The sequence below is a fragment of the Chrysemys picta genome, chromosome 4 (assembly GCF_011386835.1).
Source record: "Chrysemys picta bellii isolate R12L10 chromosome 4, ASM1138683v2, whole genome shotgun sequence".
NCBI classification, from domain to species: Eukaryota; Metazoa; Chordata; order Testudines; family Emydidae; genus Chrysemys; species Chrysemys picta.
In genome coordinates, this window is record NC_088794.1 from 19,136,604 (window position 1) to 19,156,530 (window position 19,927).

Genomic DNA, 19,927 nt, shown 5'->3' on the forward strand with positions numbered 1-19,927 from the left:
ATACTCAGGTGAAGTGATTTGCCTAAGGTCACAAAGGGAGTCAGCAGCAACAGACCCCAGCCCCTAGGGTGGGACCCACACTCTGCCCGGGACTGGGAACAGACCCCAAGAGCCCTGGCTCCAGCCCCCTGCTCTGGGCACGGCACGTGAGCTGTCCAGCTTCCGGAAACAGCTGTCAGGGCCAGGGAACTCCAACTCCCAGCAGGCTTTGCCGCGAAGGCTGAACGAAGCCGCCTATTGGCCAGTGTCTCTGAGTTGGCGGCTGGTGATTGGCGGGCGGCGCGCGAGGCCCGCGGAGCGGCATGGCGAAGCGGTGGTGTCGGCTGCGTGGGGAGGCCTGGGCCGCCTGCCTGGGGCTCTGCGGGGCGGCGCTGGCCCTGCTGGCCGTGCTGCTGGTGCGGGCCTACGTCCTCCGCCCCCCGCCCGGCCCGCGGCTCTGGGGGCGGCGAGCCGCGCTGGGCTTCGAGCTCAGCGCCCGCGACAGACAGGAGCTGAAGGAGGCGCTGAGAGGTGAAGGGGCCGGGACCCCTCAGAGCCCCATCCCCGGGGGAGCCCCCCCCCCCCGGCCCCCATGTACCCTCCAGGCCAACCCCCGCCCCTGGGACTCCCGGCCCCCGGCTAATTTCCACCCCGGGGGGACCCCGGGACTCCCCAGTCCCCTCAGACTGCCCTTCTGATCTCCAGGGGAACTGCCCCCGGGGATCCCCACCCCCAGACTAATTCTCCCACCAAACAACCCCTCACCCCCAGATTAGCCCCCCACCCCCACCAGGGATTCCCCAAACCAACACTGCTCCCGAGAACTCCTGCTGCCAGACTAAATCTTTCCACAGACCCCCCCTCCCCACATACACACACACACACACGCCAACCAGGCTAACCCCCTGGGGCCAAACCCCCATTCCCGGCAGGCTCCCACCAGCAGAACCAACTCCACCCCTCGACAAATCCTGGACCCTGTAATCCCATCCCAAATACCCCCACTCCCCCCATCCCTGATGATCCGCCCTGATGACGGACCTTTTTCAGCCCCTGCCCCTTCGTGGCTAAGTCTCCCGCCCGGACCAGCACGCCATCTCTGCTGAGGAGTGCACCCCCTTGGTTCCCTAAAGTTACATTCCTTAACTGCCCCACCTTTGGCCACCAAAACTCCATCATGACTCTCCCCCAAGCAACTTCTACTAGGCTGCCTCCCCCCATTTCCTCTGGGGCTAAGACAACATCCTAGGGCCCTCTTGAGATTGAGTGCTCTGAAACCCCCCTCCACTCAGGACTCATCCTCCACCTGAATTCTCCAGGGCCTGAGCCTGCCCTGAAGACACTGAGCCCCCAGAAATCCCTTAAGTACTGATGCCTCCTCATCAGCTACTAATGCCATCCATTTACCGAAACCCCCAGGGCACTGACCTCTCTAGTCTGGTGTCCCTGGCAGAATTTCCTCAGTGGGCACTTCTCTCCCATGTGTACCATGCACCCTCAGGCACAGACAGAAACTGCTTGAGCATTAGGGCTCCCTCAACTGACACTATCTTCTCCCCCCCCCCTGTCTTCTTCCCATTGTGTCACTTTACTTTTAAGCATCTATTCAGCCCCTTATTGCTTGCTTACACATTGGCCTGCTCCCCTCCCAGCACCACTTCTCAGACACTGGCACATGCCCAAGGAAACAGCTAACCCATCCTCAAGCTCTGACACCCCTCCACTGACTGCCCTCCAGCAACTGAGGCAGCTGACACCACCCTGAAACTGACAACCTCCCTTTATCCCCATAAGGCACTTCACTTGTGTATTACATCCTTCCCTACCCTGCTTCCATGACACTGCAGAAAGTACATGCTATGGGTGATAGGGAAGAAAGAAAAACTGCAGAAGAAAAAGATTGAAAATCATTTCTTTAAAAAAAAAAAAAGAGGATTTATTTCTTCTGCTGACAAATGAAAGAAGGGAATAATATTGTTTTAATAGCTCCTCTGTATAAGTCATTGCTTGTTATCAGTTAAGATTCTTTAGCACTGCATGATGCAATGGCTGTCTCAAAATACCTGGTATATTTACATTTGCAGCCATATACTTTGACCCCACTAGATATCCTAAGCAAAACCTGGAGATGTGTCTTGGAGATAGTGGAGGACACATACACCTGAGTCTCATCTGTGTATTGGTAACACCTGACTCTAACAATCTTGCTGAGTGGTCCAATGTAGATATTAATGAAAAAGGAAGAGAGGATATTGAGGGATTCCACAACCAGGGGCCTGGATGTCTCAGAGTGGTATAGCTGTTTTAGTTTATAAAGCACTTTTGATGAAAGATGATCTGTAAATGCAAGGTGCTAGTGTTGTTGTTGGTTGGCCCATTCCTCATCCCTTGTTCATAAATATAATATTAAGTCTATAGAAGAGGGATGATAAGAAGTAGGTGAATCCATGAGGCTGCACCATATTTGCAGTGGATGGCAGGGAAAAACTTGTCCAGAAAGCTGTATAAATGTTTTAGAATCTGCCAAATGATTGTACTGCAAAGATAAAACCAGACAATAAATGAATTATTATGCTTTCCCACAGCAGATATTCTTGTCTTAACTGGAACCAGAATTTCACACACCTGCAGCCTTTGTTTCCTCCCACTGACAGTCTTCTCCAATACCTCATCCCTCTTACATACAAAACACAGTTTGTCTGCATTCTGCAATTGTACATCTTCAGATGTCCCTTTGCCACACTAAATAAATTAGTGCCCCCTCTTCCTTTCTCGCTCAAATCTTGTACCTCTGCCTTGCAGACATCCTGTCATACAGCTAGTGGGGTATATGGATTACATTAGGAGTGGCAGCTAGTAGAAAACCAGACACAGGCATCAAACAATAGTTACAACTATTAAAATAGAGGAAAAGCTCTTCTGTATTTAGTTGATGGAATTATTACCTAGCAGGTGGAAATGTGTTTTTTTTTAATTAGAAACCAAAAAAATCCTCTTTAGAGAGACCTTTGATGAAGTAGATGGGAGCAGGAGCAGGCCCATAGTGGGGCATAATGAGCCATCATGGAGCAGCAGCGTCTGAGGTAAAGGATGATTCAGTTAACACCACTGTTCCCATATAAATCTGATGAGGCAACTCACATTTTCCACTCAGCAAGATCCTGTGAGGTGCTAAGCATTTAGTGAGAGTTGAGTGTACTCAGGCTTGAGCCCAAAGTAATGTTTTTCATTAGGAAGCTTATTGAAAAAGATGGTGCAATTATATTTCAATTCCCATCTAGTAATATAGTTGCATTTAATCCTAAAATGTTATGTTGACAAGGAATCAATCTTCACAATCCAGTGAAATGCAGCTGCTTCCAGAGTGGAAAGCAGTAGCATTTTTAACAATTTGTAACAACAAGACACAACAATTTAGAACAAGTAATAAAGAAGAACATTCTATATGAAACTGCACAGGCATTAATAGGGTAGCCAGAATGTACTTAATGAGGTTAAAATGTGGTCAGTTCTTTGAGGATAATACTACCTCTATCCTTCTGTCTTGGGATCTGTAAAGTCTACAAAATACTCAGGATCTTAGTTTTCCTACCTATTCAAATTACAGTTAAAAGGACTGTCAGACCGATTGTCATCATTGCCAAAAATCCTCTACTCCATATTTTCATTTAAGGTGCCATCAAAATCCAAACAGTTTCCTTCTCTCCAGAGGACCAAAATACAACAGCCTTGGCAGAATTTGGGAATTATATTAAAAAAGGTACAGAATTTACATTCCTACATATTTTTAATAAAAGGGCAGGAGGTTGGCAACAAGTTGAGAAGAAGGTTTAGATTCTGAATATAATGGAATAGTACTGGTTTTGGTGTAGCACTTTTTATCTTGATTTTTCTCAAAAGGGGACTAGATTACCATAAGGGCCAAAATGGGACCTGCAGTTCAACTGTGGTGTATTTCCACTGATGGTAGAAACTGAGCATAGACAGGGCATAGGTGTTTTTTTACTTCCATGTCATAACCCTGCTCTGAAGACAGTTAGACAACCTTGTGATAAAAAAGCCTAAACCTGTCTGAGCCCTGTCTGTAGGTTCCATCGTCCAATACAACTGCAGTGGTGGTGAATTACAGCTCCTGTTTTGCCAAGGGAGACAAGGCTCTAGTGATAGTTTCCACTGCAGATTGGGACAGTTTGGTAAAGCTGTTTGAGAGAAGCTTGCACGTTTGCTGCCTGCAACGTATCAAGCTTTGTAGTCTTATTGCCATGCATGTTAAAATTCACTATAGACCCTGCTTCCCTTAAAGTCCGTGGCAAAATTCCGCTAACAGGTTCGTGTCATATTCCCAATAATTTTGGTGGTGGAATAGAAAAGATCTTGCTGATTTTTCTCCTTTGTATATTTCTCTCTTCTTTTGAATTTATTTTTAAACAGTTTTTCCTGCTGTATTTTCTACCAAGTTCATTCAACATGAGATCATCGGGGGATACAGCCATCTCTTCACTGTCCAGGGTTCTGACCCCCAGCTCATGCCCTACATGCTGCTTGCTCACATGGATGTAGTCCCAGCTTCCCAAGAGGGGTGGCATGTCCCTCCTTTCTCGGCTAAGGAACTTGATGGTTTCATCTATGGACGAGGAACAGTGGACAACAAAAATTCTGCTATAGTATGTCTTCTCCGTCACCTCATTTCAGAGCGATGAAAAACTCTAAGGAATGTTTTTGTTCAGAGTCTGATGGGTAAATAATTAACAGTCCCATAGTTTTGTGATTTGAGAACGTCTGTTTTGGAACTAGTTAGCTTTTGAGAATGGCAGTAATAATCCCATAAACAACTAAATCAAAATTAACCATTGCAATGTATGAGGCAAAATGGATGCGGCAAGACAGCAGAAATACAAACTAACCACTGCTGATCAGACAATGACCACAGTTTAGGAAGAAAAAAAAATAGATGAGACTGGAAAAAACACAAGTGTTAACAGATTACAAAATTCATCCCCACTGTTCTTATTTTTCTTTGTTCTTCCTTAGTAATGTTTTTGTATAAAAAGTTAATCCTCATTAAAGTAATGGGTTTGCTACAACTAGCGAGAGCCATACCATATGCAGTCTAGATGCAATAAAAAGGCTCAATTAAGTGGGGGTTTTTCAGGCATAGAGACCCCGATCATGCTCCCTTTGAAGTCAGTTGGAGTTTGCCTTGGCCTCCAGTAGGAGTAGGATCAAGCCTATACTATTTTATATATTTATTCTGATATTATGTGACACACTGAGTCTTGAGGATTCTTAAGTCTCTTGGATTGTGTTTGCAAAAGAATATGATTATCATCAACTAGGTGGAGTGAAAAGAAACCCTGAAATAGTTAAAAGAATGAAGCCTGCTTGAGGACTGTGAAAGTACTGGATTTCCTTTACATCTTCATGTTCTTCGCCATATGAAGTAGCTCTTCTTTGCAACCTCAGAGAGCAAAAGGACACAGTGACTAACATGCTGCCTCTATTCCACAGGGTATTCTGCAAGCTCTAGAATTCCTGCTGAGAAGAGACTACAGACCTTGCAGATCTTTCTATATTGGCATTGGACATGATGAAGAGGTATTTCTCTCAGTCTGTCTCTCTCTCGTTTCCTCCTATAAGAGCAGCTTGATTCTTGGATATCCAGTTGCCTGCATTGTCCTTATACTTGACTAAATCAACTTTCTAAGGATTATTTACCGTGAAACCCCCTGATGATCACTGTTGCATTGACAAATCACTCTTTAGAGCATTGCAGTCATAGGTATATATTGACAGTTCAGCTCTCAGTGACCTGGGCATCAGGGTTTTACTCAGTGGAGAGAGAGGAAAAGGGTAAATCTGTACTATTCTTTGGTATGGCTTTTCTATGGCTGTCAGACGTAAAAAGTACAGTGCATGAGTGAAATGTGAAAATCCAGGTTAAGATGTATTTGATTGTTCCAGGTGAACCGTTATCTAACAGAGTCTTCATTAATGACATAGAGCTAGAAATAGAGAATGATAGGGTAGCAGAATTGCCCATTCTCATAAAGACAAGAAGGGCATTCAGTGAAATTGAAAGATAAGAAATGATCAAATTAAATACCTTTTTAAACAATGCCTAATTAAGCTGTAGAGCTCATTGCTGTGGGGTAGCATTGAGGCTGCTCATGAATAATGAGAACATCTTCAATTATATTAGACTGGATGTAAACTCTCTTGCTTCAGAACATAAGCAACCACTAATTGACAGGGGTTAGAAAGAAACTTCATCCCATGGACAGGTTATTTCTTAATTGCTCACTCTGTGGTTTCTTGCACCTTTCTCATGTAGCACTGGTCACTGTCACAGTCAGGATACTGTACTAGATGGACTGCTTGTGCGATTCAATATGGCAATTCCTCTGATTTGGACTCTCGTAGGTATCTGGTCATAAGGGAGCAATGAAGATTGCAGCTCTGCTGAAAACTAGAGGAGTGAAGCTTTCGTTCCTGCTAGATGAGGGAAGCGTTATCTTAGATGGGTTCTTGGTGGGAATAAAGAATCCAGTAGCAGTGTAAGTAAGGAAAGAAGAGAAATTAACACAATGGGCTTGATCCCTGGCTTTATGGGTAAGTATGAGAGACTCTGCTAGTTTGGACTAATGCAGCGGTGTCCATAATACAAAATAAAGGCCCTCTATGGCGTCTTAAAATGTGGCCTGCAGCTGCTCTTTTCTTCCTTGGTGAAGACACAGCCGATGAACTACAGGGTTTTATTGCTGGTGACTTGATTGCAGTTTCTGTTCATCTCAGTGAAAATATAAATACAAGCGAATGTTTGGGTTGTGTGCATATTTAATAATGAAGAACATTTACATACTTACATACATTTGTGTGTGGCTCTTAAGCTCCTGTCAGATTTTCATTGCAGCCCTCGGTGTTGCAAAGATTAGGCATCCTTAGCTAATGCATAGAGCACTTGGCTGGGAAACCCACCCTTAGGTTTTCATCCCACCAGTCACTGTATCACCCTCTTGTTATACCTCTTTGTTTACTTGAGTTGGTGAGTTTGGCTAGGTTACAGCTGAGTCACAGTGCTAAGGATGGAGATGCCCATATTTATACGTAGCTGTCTCCTAGGCTGTCATTTATAGCTCCCCAGGGATTTTATGTTTTTTTTCTTTAGATAAAAATTTAGTAACTTTGATGTGTAGTTGAGGTTTTGACAACAGAACCTGAGGCTGGTTCACCATTGTGGCAATCAGTGTGTCAGCCTCCTGACTGCTATTTGCTGGTTGTGCATATGGCAGGATGGGGCATGCAGTCAATGCTATTTCTCTTTGGAAAGCTTAGATAGCAACCCTGATTTACCTGTGAAGTGTTTATGTAACAAAAGTTTGTCTTTGGCATGCAGCTTGTAAGCTTGATTCATACCTTTTCTGAGGGAATGCAAAGGTGACCCTTTATCTTGAGTAGGAAAGAATGAGGAAATGGGCTATCTGTTGAGTTATGAATTCTGTCCCTTTCCCTCTGTGGTAGACAATCCTCTGAAGACCTGGTGGTTAATTTAGGAAGCCCTGTGATGAGTCAGTCTCATTTATCTGTTGTTCTAAAAAGCAGGGAAAAGACAACCAGGCGCTAATGGGATTTGGAATTGTGATATAAAGAACTTGGTGACAAAACAAATGTGATAAGCATGGGCACTATCAGACACTGTTGATAGAAGGGTCAGATCTGACTGCGTATAGGTGTTTCAGTTTTACAATCTATTTCCTTCTTCAAAGCTGCAATTCAGTCTTTGTGGGGAGCATTCTGGTTTTCATGCAGAACTGTAGTGAAAAAGAGACCCCCATAATCTTCGTGTTGGCTGTGGGAGCATATAAAATGGACAAGTGCATGGGCCAGTCTCCCAGTGGAAAATATAATACCTATATATTGAAATATGAATGCAGTTTAGCTTTAATAAGACAGCAATTGGCTCTTGACATCAAACAAGAATTAAAATGCTCTCATTTAAGCTTTTAAAAACACTGCATAGGATAAGTATTTCCTATTGTCAACCTCCACAGAGGTGTTTGTAATCATTCATTCATTTTAATTACCATGAAACGCTCTTGTTATACTTAAATGACATTTGTTTTTAAGACACTTGGTCTGTCAACAATACTGCAGCCGTGGTGCAAAATGTAAGCAAAGAGCCTTCCGACTGCACTTACTTTCAGTCTCTGAGCAGTGCTGTCACAAGCAGGGTACTGCAGCTGTGCCAGAGCAAGTGTGTTAGTTGTGTGATGTGAAATCTGGAGAAAGAGCTAAGACCTCAGTGCTCCTACCACTCAGGTGTGGCTTTAAATGCTTTTTGTTGCTGCCGCTGCTGCTGTTAGAGTATTTTTATTTGGTTTTAAAAAATAAGCATATCAGCTCCCTCTGTCTACAGCAGAGGTTCCCAAAGTGGGCGATACCGCCCCCTGGGGGGCACTGGAACGATCCAGGGGGGCAGTAGTAGCCTCAGGTGCAATTGGGGGGCGTTGAATAAAAATAAGGGGGCGGTGGAAGCATAAAGAAAGAATATAAGAAAATTTTGAAAAACCCTTCGTACATGTTTCATCTGTTGTGTAACATAGAGTTAAAGTTGTAGTGATTACTTTATTTTCCAAATAAATTCACAAATTATAACCGATCAGGTGTCAAGTCCGCCAACAGCTCTTAACAAGCAAGTGTTGGCAGGCGAGCGTGTCGCGCATTGTCGGGAAGTCCAGCATGCATCGGCAGGAATATGTGCGTGTAATGACTTGTTTACAATACGATACTATAAATAGGCGACATGTTTAATTTAGATTGTTTCTTAATTGTGTAAAAAGCAGTTAACAATAGTGCAATAAGTATTTAAAATTTTTTATTCATATTCAATACCTTCAATCTTTACGGATTACGGATCACATACAAAGCAAATTGTATTATTGTTGTTTCAATAAAACAGCAATTTACACGTGAGTATTTTTATACATTTTCTTACATATCTACCGTACGTTTCTGTGTCTCTAGTGCTTACTAATAATAAAATCGTAGCAGGCTTGTGTCGGTACAGTACTATTTGAAGTGTACAGTCAATATATTTGTCATATTTTTTATTACAATATTAACGAAAACGGGAATGAAATCGTAAAAAACTTAACTATTAACATTTATTTATATCTATCGAATCATCTGTGTTAATTGGTAAATAAGGCGTGTGTTAATAAGGAACAATTATTTAAATAAGGGCAAACTAAATTAAAACTATTAACTGATTTTTAATTGCATATTGATTATTTTTAATTAATTATTTCTTGATAAATTTAGTTTGATATTTGACAGTTTAATATCAAATACATATATCTAATGCTGAGCAAAGAACAAAACCCAGTTTATTAGTTTCATTAGTATTTTAGTTTGGTTGTCTTTTGCCATCTTACGCAAAAAACACTGTATACCTGATGTCGTGGGCGATATTGTAATAACACATCTTTCTTTACTATATTGTAGGACGTAGGTAGAAATATAGATACATAAAAGAACACAAGTTTGTCACTGCATCTTTCTGCTTGTTTGCTTAAAGAAGGTAGATTTCCAGGGGGGTGCTGAGTAATTTTTTTTCTGAAAAGGGGGGCGCTGAGTAATTTTTTTTCTGAAAAGGGGGCGGTAGGCCAAATAAGTTTGGGAACCTCTGGTCTACAGTCTGTAGAGGCTGAAGAACTCCGGTTATGTAATATTTGGAATTGGCTTGATGAAGTTATTTCTTGTTCATCAGAATAGCTATCACAGAGAAGGGTTCAATTACAGCGAACTTCAGTGTGGAAAAAGAGCAAGGTCATTCCTCTGTGCCTCCTAAGGAGACGAGTATCGGTATTCTTGCAGCGGCATTGTCCAGGTGAGAGTTTACCTGGCTGTGTAACAGACCTAAGCTTGTCATGCGAAATCTCCTTAAACAGACTCGACCTCAGCGCTATATATTGTACCTCTCTGTGTATGTTTAAAACTGAAGCTTATGGCTCTTATAAGTGTGCAGATATGCAACCCCTGCAGAGGGGTTGTGGTCAGGGGAAGAGGGCATGGCTGGAGCACCTCTGCACTCCAGCTATTCACACTTCCTGGAATGGTCCCTAGGAACCCTAAAAAGCCAGGCATAAATTAGATTATCATCAGGGCTATTCAGACTTACGCCAGGGGCCTAAATGTCACTCAGTAGCCCTAGAATTTGGATATCCGCAAAGGTGACAGGAATCTATTTTTTGTTCTGTCCTTTTGTCTGTTGCCAGAATTTCTCTCCAAGAATCTTTTGTGACTGTATTTGCTGCCTACAGGTGAACCTATGCAAGCAAATAAACATGATGTGGTATCAAAATGTTATATCCTGTAGGCTGTGGTACAAGGTAGTGCTCCTGCTTCTCAGCCTCCCTATCCCAATGGATAAAGAATAGATTGATGGGGGCAAGGGTGTTGTTTTATAGAAGTGCCTGAAATAAAGAGAGACTTGCTATCGTTTTGGCCTACCATTTTTATAGATTTCCACATCTCCCTTACTGTCCCTTCCTTCCCATTGGGAGCCAGCCTTGGCTATCTCTTCATCCTCCCCAAAATATCATCTTTGGATGAGACAGGAATGCTCTGAAATCCGTGGTGAAGTTGTTCTCCTTGATTTGTGAACTGAGAGAGATATGGCTACATTTCAAGCTCTTGGTCAAATCTATGAATCAAAATGCAACCTGTTTTCTGCAATAATGTAGAATGAGGAGTTTTTTTTCAAATGCTCATTTGCTTGTTGTAGGTTGGAGCAGAATCCCATGCCCAATCTGTTTGGCCATGGACCAGAAATCATGATTCTTGAGCACTTGGCTTCAGAGGTAAGTATTCAACTGTAGCTTCATTCTCAAGTTTCACATCATTGATATTAATAAATTAAAAGTAGCCCCAGACGTAAATTACCTAGGGGGTTTTCCTAATCTCTGTTAAAATCATTTAACTCAGAAAGGAGAATTCAAAGCTTAAGTGCAATAGTTCTCCCTCTGCAGCATCCCTCTCATACTGTACATAGATGGATCCCTTAGCCCTGTGTTCTGCACTGAGTCGTGACATCACTTCAGTCTCCAAAGCTGGAATTTTGATAATTGGTGTATCTTTGTTTTCTCTTACCACTTAGTTCTGTTTTCCTCTCAATCTCGTCATGACCAACCTGTGGCTGTTCTCGCCCATCGTCAGCAGGTAAAGGGAACACATCCCCTCTTCACACTCCCAGCCTCTGCCCCCATGAAACATGGGAACCAATGTCCATTTAGAAACTTTAGTCCTCTAGCTTTCTTGCCAATTAGCCTGATCTTCCCTGGAAATCAGCCATCCTATTTCTCAGTTTATCAGACTATAAAGCATTTACCTTGCTTTAATTAATAATTGAAACATACTGTAGCTGCTCTGCTAATGCATAGGTTGGTCTAATCAATTTAATTCTCACTTTTGTCATTTATATCTTTTATAAATACAAAACTCCTTTTAAAAACTTATTTTCATGCAGAATTTTCGAGCAGAAGCCCTCCACTAATGCCTTGATTCGGACCACCACAGCAATCACCATGTTTAATGCAGGAATCAAGGTAGCTTCATGTGTGCGTTTGATTTTTCCTCCACGTAGCATGAGGAGAACGCTTGTATTATTTAGAATGGTGGTTCCCACATACTACTAGATGTACCACTATGAATGGTTGGTTTTCTAGTCTCCTCCTACACTTAATTTTAAACTCAGCCTCTATACTGGGCCTTCATGCTTTGCCAACCTCACTCCATCTGAAAGTATAGCCCAGTTCACATCTTAGGGTTTACAATAGAAAATTGTTTCACTGATGACAATATTTGTTATCCAGTTCTTTCTAAACTGGTGCTGAAAATGGTTTAAGTGCTAATGTAGACAGGATAAAAAACATTTTCAACCCTGTTACACAGAGTGTGATTGAGACTTTGGACCACCCATTGTCAGCAACAGGACAACTTCCTACTATAGCTGGGACCTTTGTCCCATGGTCACAAGACTGATATCCCTAAATCCACAATGGGTTAGAGCAAGCACAGCAGAGTGAGAGGCAGCAGGTTCTGGCTGGTACAGTCAAGGTCTTAACCTGATAAACTGCACGGTTGAGAATTGCAGCTCTGGAACACCAATGAGAAAATTGAAAGGTGGATAAGGAACTGGTTAAAGGGGAGACTACAATGGGTCATACTGAAAGGTGAGCTGTCAGGCTGGAAGCAGGTTACTAGTGGAGTTCCTCAGGGATCGGTTTTGGGACCAATCTTATTTAATCTTTTTATTACTGACCTTGGCACAAAAAGTGGGAATGTGCTAATAAAGTTTGCGGATGACACAAAGCTGGGAGGTATTGCTAACACAGAGAAGGACCAGGATATCATACAGGAAGATCTGGATGACCTTGTAAACTGGAGTAATAGTAATAGGATTAAATTTAATAGTGAAAAGTGCAAGGTCATGCATTTGGGGATTAATAACAAGAATTTTGGTTATAAATTGGGGACACATCAGTTGGAAGTAACAGAGGAGGAGAAGGACCTTGGAGTATTGGTTGATCAGAGGATGACTATGAGCTGCCAATGTGATATGGCTGTTAAAAAAGCTAATAAGGTTTTAGGATGCATTAGGCGAGGTATTTCCAGTAGAGATAAGGAGGTGTTAGTACCATTATACAAGGCACTGGTGAGACCTCATCTGGAATACTGTGTGCAGTTCTGGTCTCCCATGTTTAAGAAGGATGAATTCAAACTGGAACAGGTACAGAGAAGGGCTACTAGAATGATCCTAGGAATGGAACACCTGTCTTATGAAAGGAGACTGAAAGAGCTTGGCTTGTTCAGTCTACCAAAAGAAGGCTGAGGGGAGATATGATTGCTCTCTATAAATATGTCAGAGGGATAAATATCAGGGAGGGAGTGGAATTATTTAAGCTTAGTACCAATGTGGACACAAGAACAAATGGATATAAACTGGACACTAGGAAGTTTAGACTTGAAATTAGATGAAGGTTTCTAACCATTAGAGGAGTGAAGTTCTGGAACTGCCTTCCAAGGAGAGTAGTGGGGGCAAAAGACATATCTGGCTTCAAGACTAAGCTTGATAAGTCTATGGAGGGGATGGTATGATGGGAGAGCCTAATTCTGGCAATTAATTGTTCTTTGATTATTAGCAGGTAAATATGCCCAATGGTCTGTGATGGGATGTTAGATGGGGTGGGATCTGAGTTGCTACAGAGAATTCTTTCCTGGGTGCTGGCTGGTGAGTCTTGCCCACATGTTCAGGGTTTAACTGATCGCCATATTTGGGGTCGGGAAGGAATTTTCCTCCAGGGCAGATTGGCAGAGGCCCTGGAGGTTTTTCACCTTCCTCTGCAGAGTGGGGCACGGGTCACTTGCTGGAGGATTCTCTGCACCTTGAGGTCTTTAAACCACGATTTGAGGACTTCAATAACTCGGACATAGGTTAGGGGTTTGTTACAGGAGTGGGTGGGTAAGATTCTGTGGCCTGCGTTATGCAGGAGGTCAGACTAGATGACCATAATGGTCCCTTCTGACCTTAAGTCTATGTCTATGAGAGCAATTAATAGTTTGGGCCTACTTCGTGCATTCCTCAAAGGAAATCTTTACTGAAAAGGATCACTTGTCTAGAAAACAAGATGTAATAGGTAAACAGTGACACTGAGTGGTGAGAAGAGAAATAACATGTTGCTTGCTTTTTTACTGTGTGTTCAAAGACTGTGTAACTTGCATACTTAACAAAGTATAAAATATATTTTGTAGAAAACAGGAATTCCATATCTGTACTTATGCTGTTAAGTGACGTACATGGGTCATGCCTGGTGTCCTTTGGGGAAATGGACTCAGCTATAAAGGAGGATTTTTTGGAAGAGTGACATCAGATAAAATGAAGTTATTATTTAAAAAAAAAAAATGCCAAACCCTTCCTCACATAGAGAAAAAATTCTAAATGAAAAGTGCCTAATCCTTATATAACTACCTGTGTTGTAAATGACTAATGTTTACAGAGATCAAATGGTGGAAGGTTTGGGCATTTATTTCAGTGGGAGCTGGTTGGGGCCTTATATCCTGAGCCCTGGAATTGCATGAGCAGTAGTTAAAACTTTTTGATAGCAGTGCATATCAGGATGATGTAGTATTACAGTGGCAGTTCTGTGATTGGCCTTTGACTCTGCTTATGGCTTTCTCTGTATTGTTTGAGCCTCTTTTTTCCCCTAGTCCAATGTCATCCCACCTTCCGCAAAAGCAACTGTGAATTTTCGGATCCACCCATCACAAAAGGTTGAAGAGGTAATGTCTGCATGTTACATTTGGTCACCTATTTTTTTTCATCATGACATTTGTCCCTGACGTGTCATTTACTTAACTTTCCTGTACCTTTGAAATAGACAGTTGTTGACTGGTCTGGAGATTGCAAGCTTTCCTCTTTATTGTGGATCTTGCCTCTGCCATCTCCAGACTGCGCAGTTGTAATACACTCTACCTAGGGTTCCCATAGATGACCCCTCAGCAGCTTCATATAGTGCAAAATTGCTTGCCTGCATTTTGCAGATGACAGATGTGAGCATGTAATATCTGTGCTCTGTGCTGGCTTCCTTTATGCTTCCAGCTGCAAGTCAAGCTATTGGTTGTCTTCTGAAAATCTCTGAGTGTAATGGCATCTGGCCAGCTGAGAATACCTTATCCCCCGTTGCAGCAGGTCTTTTCCATCAGAAAGCTCTCATTGGCTGTCCCCAAGTTTAGAGTCTAGGGGAAGGGAGTGTTCTGCAACTTGCAGTCTGCCAGAGCCAAATTTATCCAAGGTTTTTTTCCTTTTGAGCAGATAGCATAAGATGCACGTGTCCACTGTGTCTTTTTCTTTATTTGGGCCTGTAACCAGGGGAGATTGTCCCTTTGGGCCTGTTGGTTGCTTTAATGTTTGTTATATGTGCTAGATATCACAGTGATGAATGCAGTATAAATGAGAGAGACCCTCAGTGGCTTGTTTTACAGGACTCTTTTTGAAGACTCACTTTGGATACTAAACACTACCTTCTAAATATGGAGAACAGGAGACAGCACGGATTTTGAGGGACACCCTCTATGAAATATAGACTTGCAGCTATGTTAAGCAGCCTTTGGGGGTCATTCTTCTTCAGAATAACCCATAGACAAGTGGCTCCCACACTTCATTGGTTCACATACCCCCGCCTTAAAAAAATTGTGAAGTGAATTGATGAAACATCGAGCTCACATGCTACCAGTGGTGATCCATGGTTTGGGAATCTTGCCATGGACCATACATGCTTATGTAATAGTATTAGGGCTTATCTTCTGTCAGTTGCAGCCACTAGACGGTGACCTGATCTCTCACACTTGAGTAGGTCTGACATAGCCCATTATCTATGAATAATATCAAACCCCTCTCTCTGGACAATCATGCTGAAAGCTTTTTTTGTATTCCATTCACTTGACTGATCCAGCTACACAGTGGTGTCCTTTTGTACTGAAGGGGTTAAGGAAGGCCTTTTGAGGCACTGACCCATAAATGATTGCCTTGGAAGTACTTCGACCTTTAATGCCAGGAGCGCATTGTGTAAGAGGAAAACAGACTTCCACCATGAGGCCACTACATGGCCCCTGTCCTGATTGTATGTCTTCATTTGGAGCCATAGCTGGCAATTGATTTACAAGGCAAGCCTTGAAACTGGCACCTGCACAGACATCCACAAGGAAAACTCTCATTCCCTTTGCTTATTTGTTCCTCTGGCTGTGTTCATAGGTGCTAGAGATAGTCAAAAACACTATTGCTGATGACAGAGTAAAGATACATCTACAGGAAGCCTTTGACCCACTCCCTGTCAGCCCCTGGGATAATCATGTCTTTGGAGTCCAGATTATCCAAAGAACCCTACTGGATGTTTTCCCCGATGTCAGCAATGTAGCTCCAGGTAAGAGCAAACACATGATGATTATTGTTTCCTCTTATACTTCCACATTCCTGACCCTCCCCCTGCCCCCCAGTTGCTTTGTTTCCATTTCTGTGTATCCCTCCACCCCAGCTGTTAACGACTGGAAACTTGTTCCCTCTTCTGTTAGGTTCTATCTCTCTGCTTTAAAGTAAAAGAGAGCGAGCGAGTGTGTGGGTGGGTGGTGAGTTATGGTGGAAATAGAAAAAAGCGAACAGGCAGAAACAATGAACTTCGAATTGAGTCTCCCTGCAAAACATACCAGGGAATCTCTTCAGGGATGTAAGGAGTGGCAGGGGAGGTCTTCTCATTTTAGCTCTTCAGTTTGCACTTCCATGACTGGAAAAACCATCTTTCTTCATCTGTGCTGTACCTAACTATCTAAAGCCCTTATCATGCAAGCTGTTCCACGCTACACAGTTTATGGGATAGGGACTTAAGCTTGAAATTGACACACAGAAAAATAAGAGCCTGATCCTGACAGATGCTCCCATTGAAGCCAACGAGGTGTGGTGCTCAGCTCCTCTCGTTGCTGAAAGAGTTCCCGCATTCTTTATTTCCTGTGCTGATGTGGGAACAATAATTTGTTTTCAAAAGGAGTTTAAGTTTTCAAAGTGTAGAAATGTAACATCAGCCGAGCCTTTTTCCTTGAAGGCTAATTGGTTTCACTTGTGCTGAGACAACCTGACCTGTGGGTTTGTTTTCCAGGTATTTGTATTGGAAACACAGACAGCCGGCACTTCACTAATCTCACAGATGCCATTTATCGATTTAACCCACTAGTATTTAAACCGGACGATTTACCCAGGTATTCTATTCTGCTTGTGTGGGGAATGCTCTAGGGACTATTGTCAAAGCAAATTAGCATGTGCTGGCCTAGAGAATGAAACCCAACTTTGTATACCGTGGTGTGGCAGTATGGGTGCCTCAGAATCACAAAAGCCACCCATTTCCTGCGGAGTCCCGCTGCATACATAATGGGTGAGAACTGCTATGGGAGAGAGTTAGCCCCGGTTCTTCTCTGTTTAAAATGTAGACAGGACCTGGTTCAAACATTCCTTCCAGTGGGACAGCTGAACTTGCAGGGTTGGCTGGATCACAAATACAATTCTGGGTTCTGAAAGGTTTGGTTCTAGTGTGAAGCCCTTATTTAATATGCATGTCCACATGCCGGCACAAACATGATACTGCCACTTGATTAACCCTTTAAAGCTGGGAGTTATGTGAATACAAAAGTATTAACCATGCTAGGAGTTGGTTCACTTGCTAGCGCATCAATTTTATCTTCCATGCGAGTGGAACTGAAATAGGAGCAGAGTGTTCAGGTAGCTGTTCTGCACTCTGACCTAAAGGGCCTGTGGTATGTTAATGCAGGGACCGACAGTGCCTGCTATACTTCCACTTTCCTGCCCTGTCTACCCACTCCATGGTCTTACCCACTGTGCTCTGGCCTTAGAATCAGTAAGCCACTTGTGCTGCCCTCAGGAAAAGATCTTGCTTGGAGTGCATTGTTCTGTAGATTTTGTATTTGTCTCACACTGTTTCCTACTTAAGTCCTGACATTCCCGAGCCTTTATAAAGAGAACTGGGGAATCAGCAGTCTGGACTGGGTTTGCTGTTCCCATGTAGGTGGCTCATGCATATTGTAATGAAAAATATTCTTCTCACTTTAACAGAGTCCATGGCTTGAATGAGAGGATCTCAATTGAGGGCTATGAGAAACAAGTGGAGTTTCTCTACCAGCTGATTCAGAACTCTGATATCAACAAGCTCCCAGAGCCTCATGCAAACTCCCATGAGCTGTGAGACAAAAGAAATGGGGAGAGGAGCAGCTATTGAGGTGACTCATGGGATGGCAGTGACTTGGGGTATACAAAACAGCTACTTATTGACATTGCACTGTGTTCTGGAACTAGGTTATTGTGGATGGTAATTTGCATAGAGATGAAAAGCAATGAGGCTGCTGTCAGCAGATACAAAGCCTGCCAAAAAGTAAAGGGAAACTTGAAATGGCAGAAGAGAATTGGAGCAATGGAAAAAGCCTCTGATCTTCACACCACCTCACCTTCACCTGCAGCCATTAGATACATGCTAATATTAAAGGGAAATGCTATGGGATGGAGCTTGGGGGAGGGAATGTTACGGAGACACAGAACAAGCACAACATGGAAAAACTGTGGAAATGGCCAGAAAATAAAGATTTATTTTCTGGAAAAATCCATCTCCTTTCATAACCCCACTCCTTTACTGTACCACGAAATTCACCCCAGTGGAAAGAGTCAGTGCAAGGCTTAGGCACCACCCAAGTCCTATCTGGAGGGCTTAAGTCCCACTAAAGTAGGAATTTAATTAGGATTTAAGTGGTGCCTACACCTTGTCCCAGCCCTCTACATTGGCGAATTTCATCCAAATGGATCGTTATATGTATTCCCAAAACACTCAAGCACTGATCTGCAAGGTGCTGAGCTGAGGTCAATGGAAGCTCTCTTTGGTAAGCTCCATGAGGCACTATATGATCGTGGTGCCAGAATGATGAATTGCAGCTTTAAGAAAAAGTAAATCTTAAGAAAAGGTGTGATTCTTCTCTTTTCATCTTTAGTTTTCCTTTCCTAGCTTGTTTCTGTATGGTGCAGAATGACTCCAGTTCCCTTCCAGTCAGGTGGAGCCGAGAACACTCTGCACTTTACTGGAAAGGTCCCTAGCACGCTAAAGCTGTGTCTACACTAGCACTTTTCAGGAAATCACCCCCCGTTGCCCTAGTAATGATGGCAGCCTAAGTGTAGACAGGCCATTGGCATTTTTACCACCATGTCATCTAACCCCACATGCTTTGCACTAGTGCACTCATCATTGTTACCACCCAGGGGTTTGCACCAGAGGGAGATTTCCCAGAAAGTGCTAATGTAGACCAGGATTAAGTATCCTTCTTTTAGGCTATTGCAAAAATGTTCCCTTTCACTAAAGTTGCCATTATTAAACAAACAGTTGCCAAGAAGGGGCATCTGATCCAGATGCTATCCCCAAGTGCAAATAGGGTGAAAGCCACTTCATGTACTACTAACACAGGCAATGCAATGCTGGAAACAAGCTAAAACCTCTTTCAGCTGCACTGTTCCATAGATGTCTGTCAAGTTATACATTGGAATGGAAGGTGCTCTCTGTATTCTTGGTGAAGAATGTATAGGAATAAGGAACGGTACAATGAAATGTCATCTTGGAAAAAACTAAATAATTAAACTGATTCTTGTACTTTCCTTCTTACCAAACTGTTTATGTGCACACTGGTTTTTTTTGCAACAGATGTACTAAAATTAAATTACTGATAAAAAATAAAACCTGCTCTTGTTTTGAAACTAATAAAAATGGGATTGCAGATTTTTTCCTGGTCTTTATTTAATATTCTAACATGAATGTATAAATGCTGGGAAGAGGTTCATCTCTTCCCTGCCATCAGTCATTTCCACACCTGGGTCCTCACTAGAGCTAGTCAAAAAATTTCCATCAAAACAAATTTTTGCCAAAACAGGAAAAAACCCACATTTTTCCAACCAGCCCTCATCTCCCCTCCCTGGTGCCCTCCTTTCTGTACGAAGCCTGTGTCAATTAACTTTGTCTATTTCCTTCCATAAACTGTTTAGGGGTCTGCCTAAATATCCAGCAGGATTTGCCACTTCCGTGACAGGAGGTTCCCCTTGAACCTGACACTCCCCACCCCCACTGAGCTAGGTAGCAAGAAGCCTTTAATCAAGTGCATCTCTCCTTTGTGCTACCACGTGGCTGGCTTGAGAAGAAACCTGTTGTGCTTAGAGTGGCAGCTCTCAAGTAGGGAGACTACCACCCCAAAGTCAACTTTCACAAGCTACCTGTGTGGCTTTAGAAAGCTGCAATGACATAGCTTTTCCCCTGAAACCCCCTTGTCCCTTGAAGTATCAGGCTGAATCTAAAATAGAGAC

The 19,927-nt window shown here is 42.9% G+C and overlaps 1 protein-coding gene across 2 annotated transcripts; it reads left to right on the forward strand.

Moving 5' to 3' along the window:
* The first annotated feature begins 269 nt into the window (after positions 1-269).
* PM20D1 (peptidase M20 domain containing 1) lies at positions 270-19,347 on the forward strand. Of its 2 annotated transcripts, none has more exons than XM_005306469.5 (13): positions 270-510; positions 3,653-3,739; positions 4,411-4,643; positions 5,488-5,574; positions 6,400-6,533; positions 9,746-9,865; positions 10,763-10,838; positions 11,135-11,196; positions 11,504-11,582; positions 14,245-14,316; positions 15,788-15,956; positions 16,683-16,782; positions 17,651-19,347. In XM_005306469.5, exons 1-13 carry the CDS (start codon positions 303-305, stop codon positions 17,778-17,780), a joined length of 1,557 nt encoding a protein of 518 aa, XP_005306526.1. In that variant the 5' UTR covers positions 270-302; the 3' UTR covers positions 17,781-19,347. The 2 variants fall into 2 exon arrangements, with proteins under 2 accessions (XP_005306526.1, XP_065447576.1); XM_065591504.1 differs by lacking the exon at positions 270-510 and adding an exon at positions 2,989-3,062 and having other exon boundaries at positions 4,437-4,643.
* Positions 19,348-19,927: the final 580 nt, after the last annotated feature.

Bases quoted from the DNA above. Each gene is read 5' to 3' on its own strand.
- PM20D1 (XM_005306469.5), top strand. From the start codon at position 303: ATGGCGAAGCGGTGGTGTCGGCTGCGTGGGGAGGCCTGGGCCGCCTGC. The intron at 4,644-5,487 runs GTATGTCTTCTC...TCTATTCCACAG, and splicing joins ACAACAAAAATTCTGCTATA to GGTATTCTGCAAGCTCTAGA. The intron at 14,317-15,787 runs GTAATGTCTGCA...CTGTGTTCATAG, and splicing joins CATCACAAAAGGTTGAAGAG to GTGCTAGAGATAGTCAAAAA.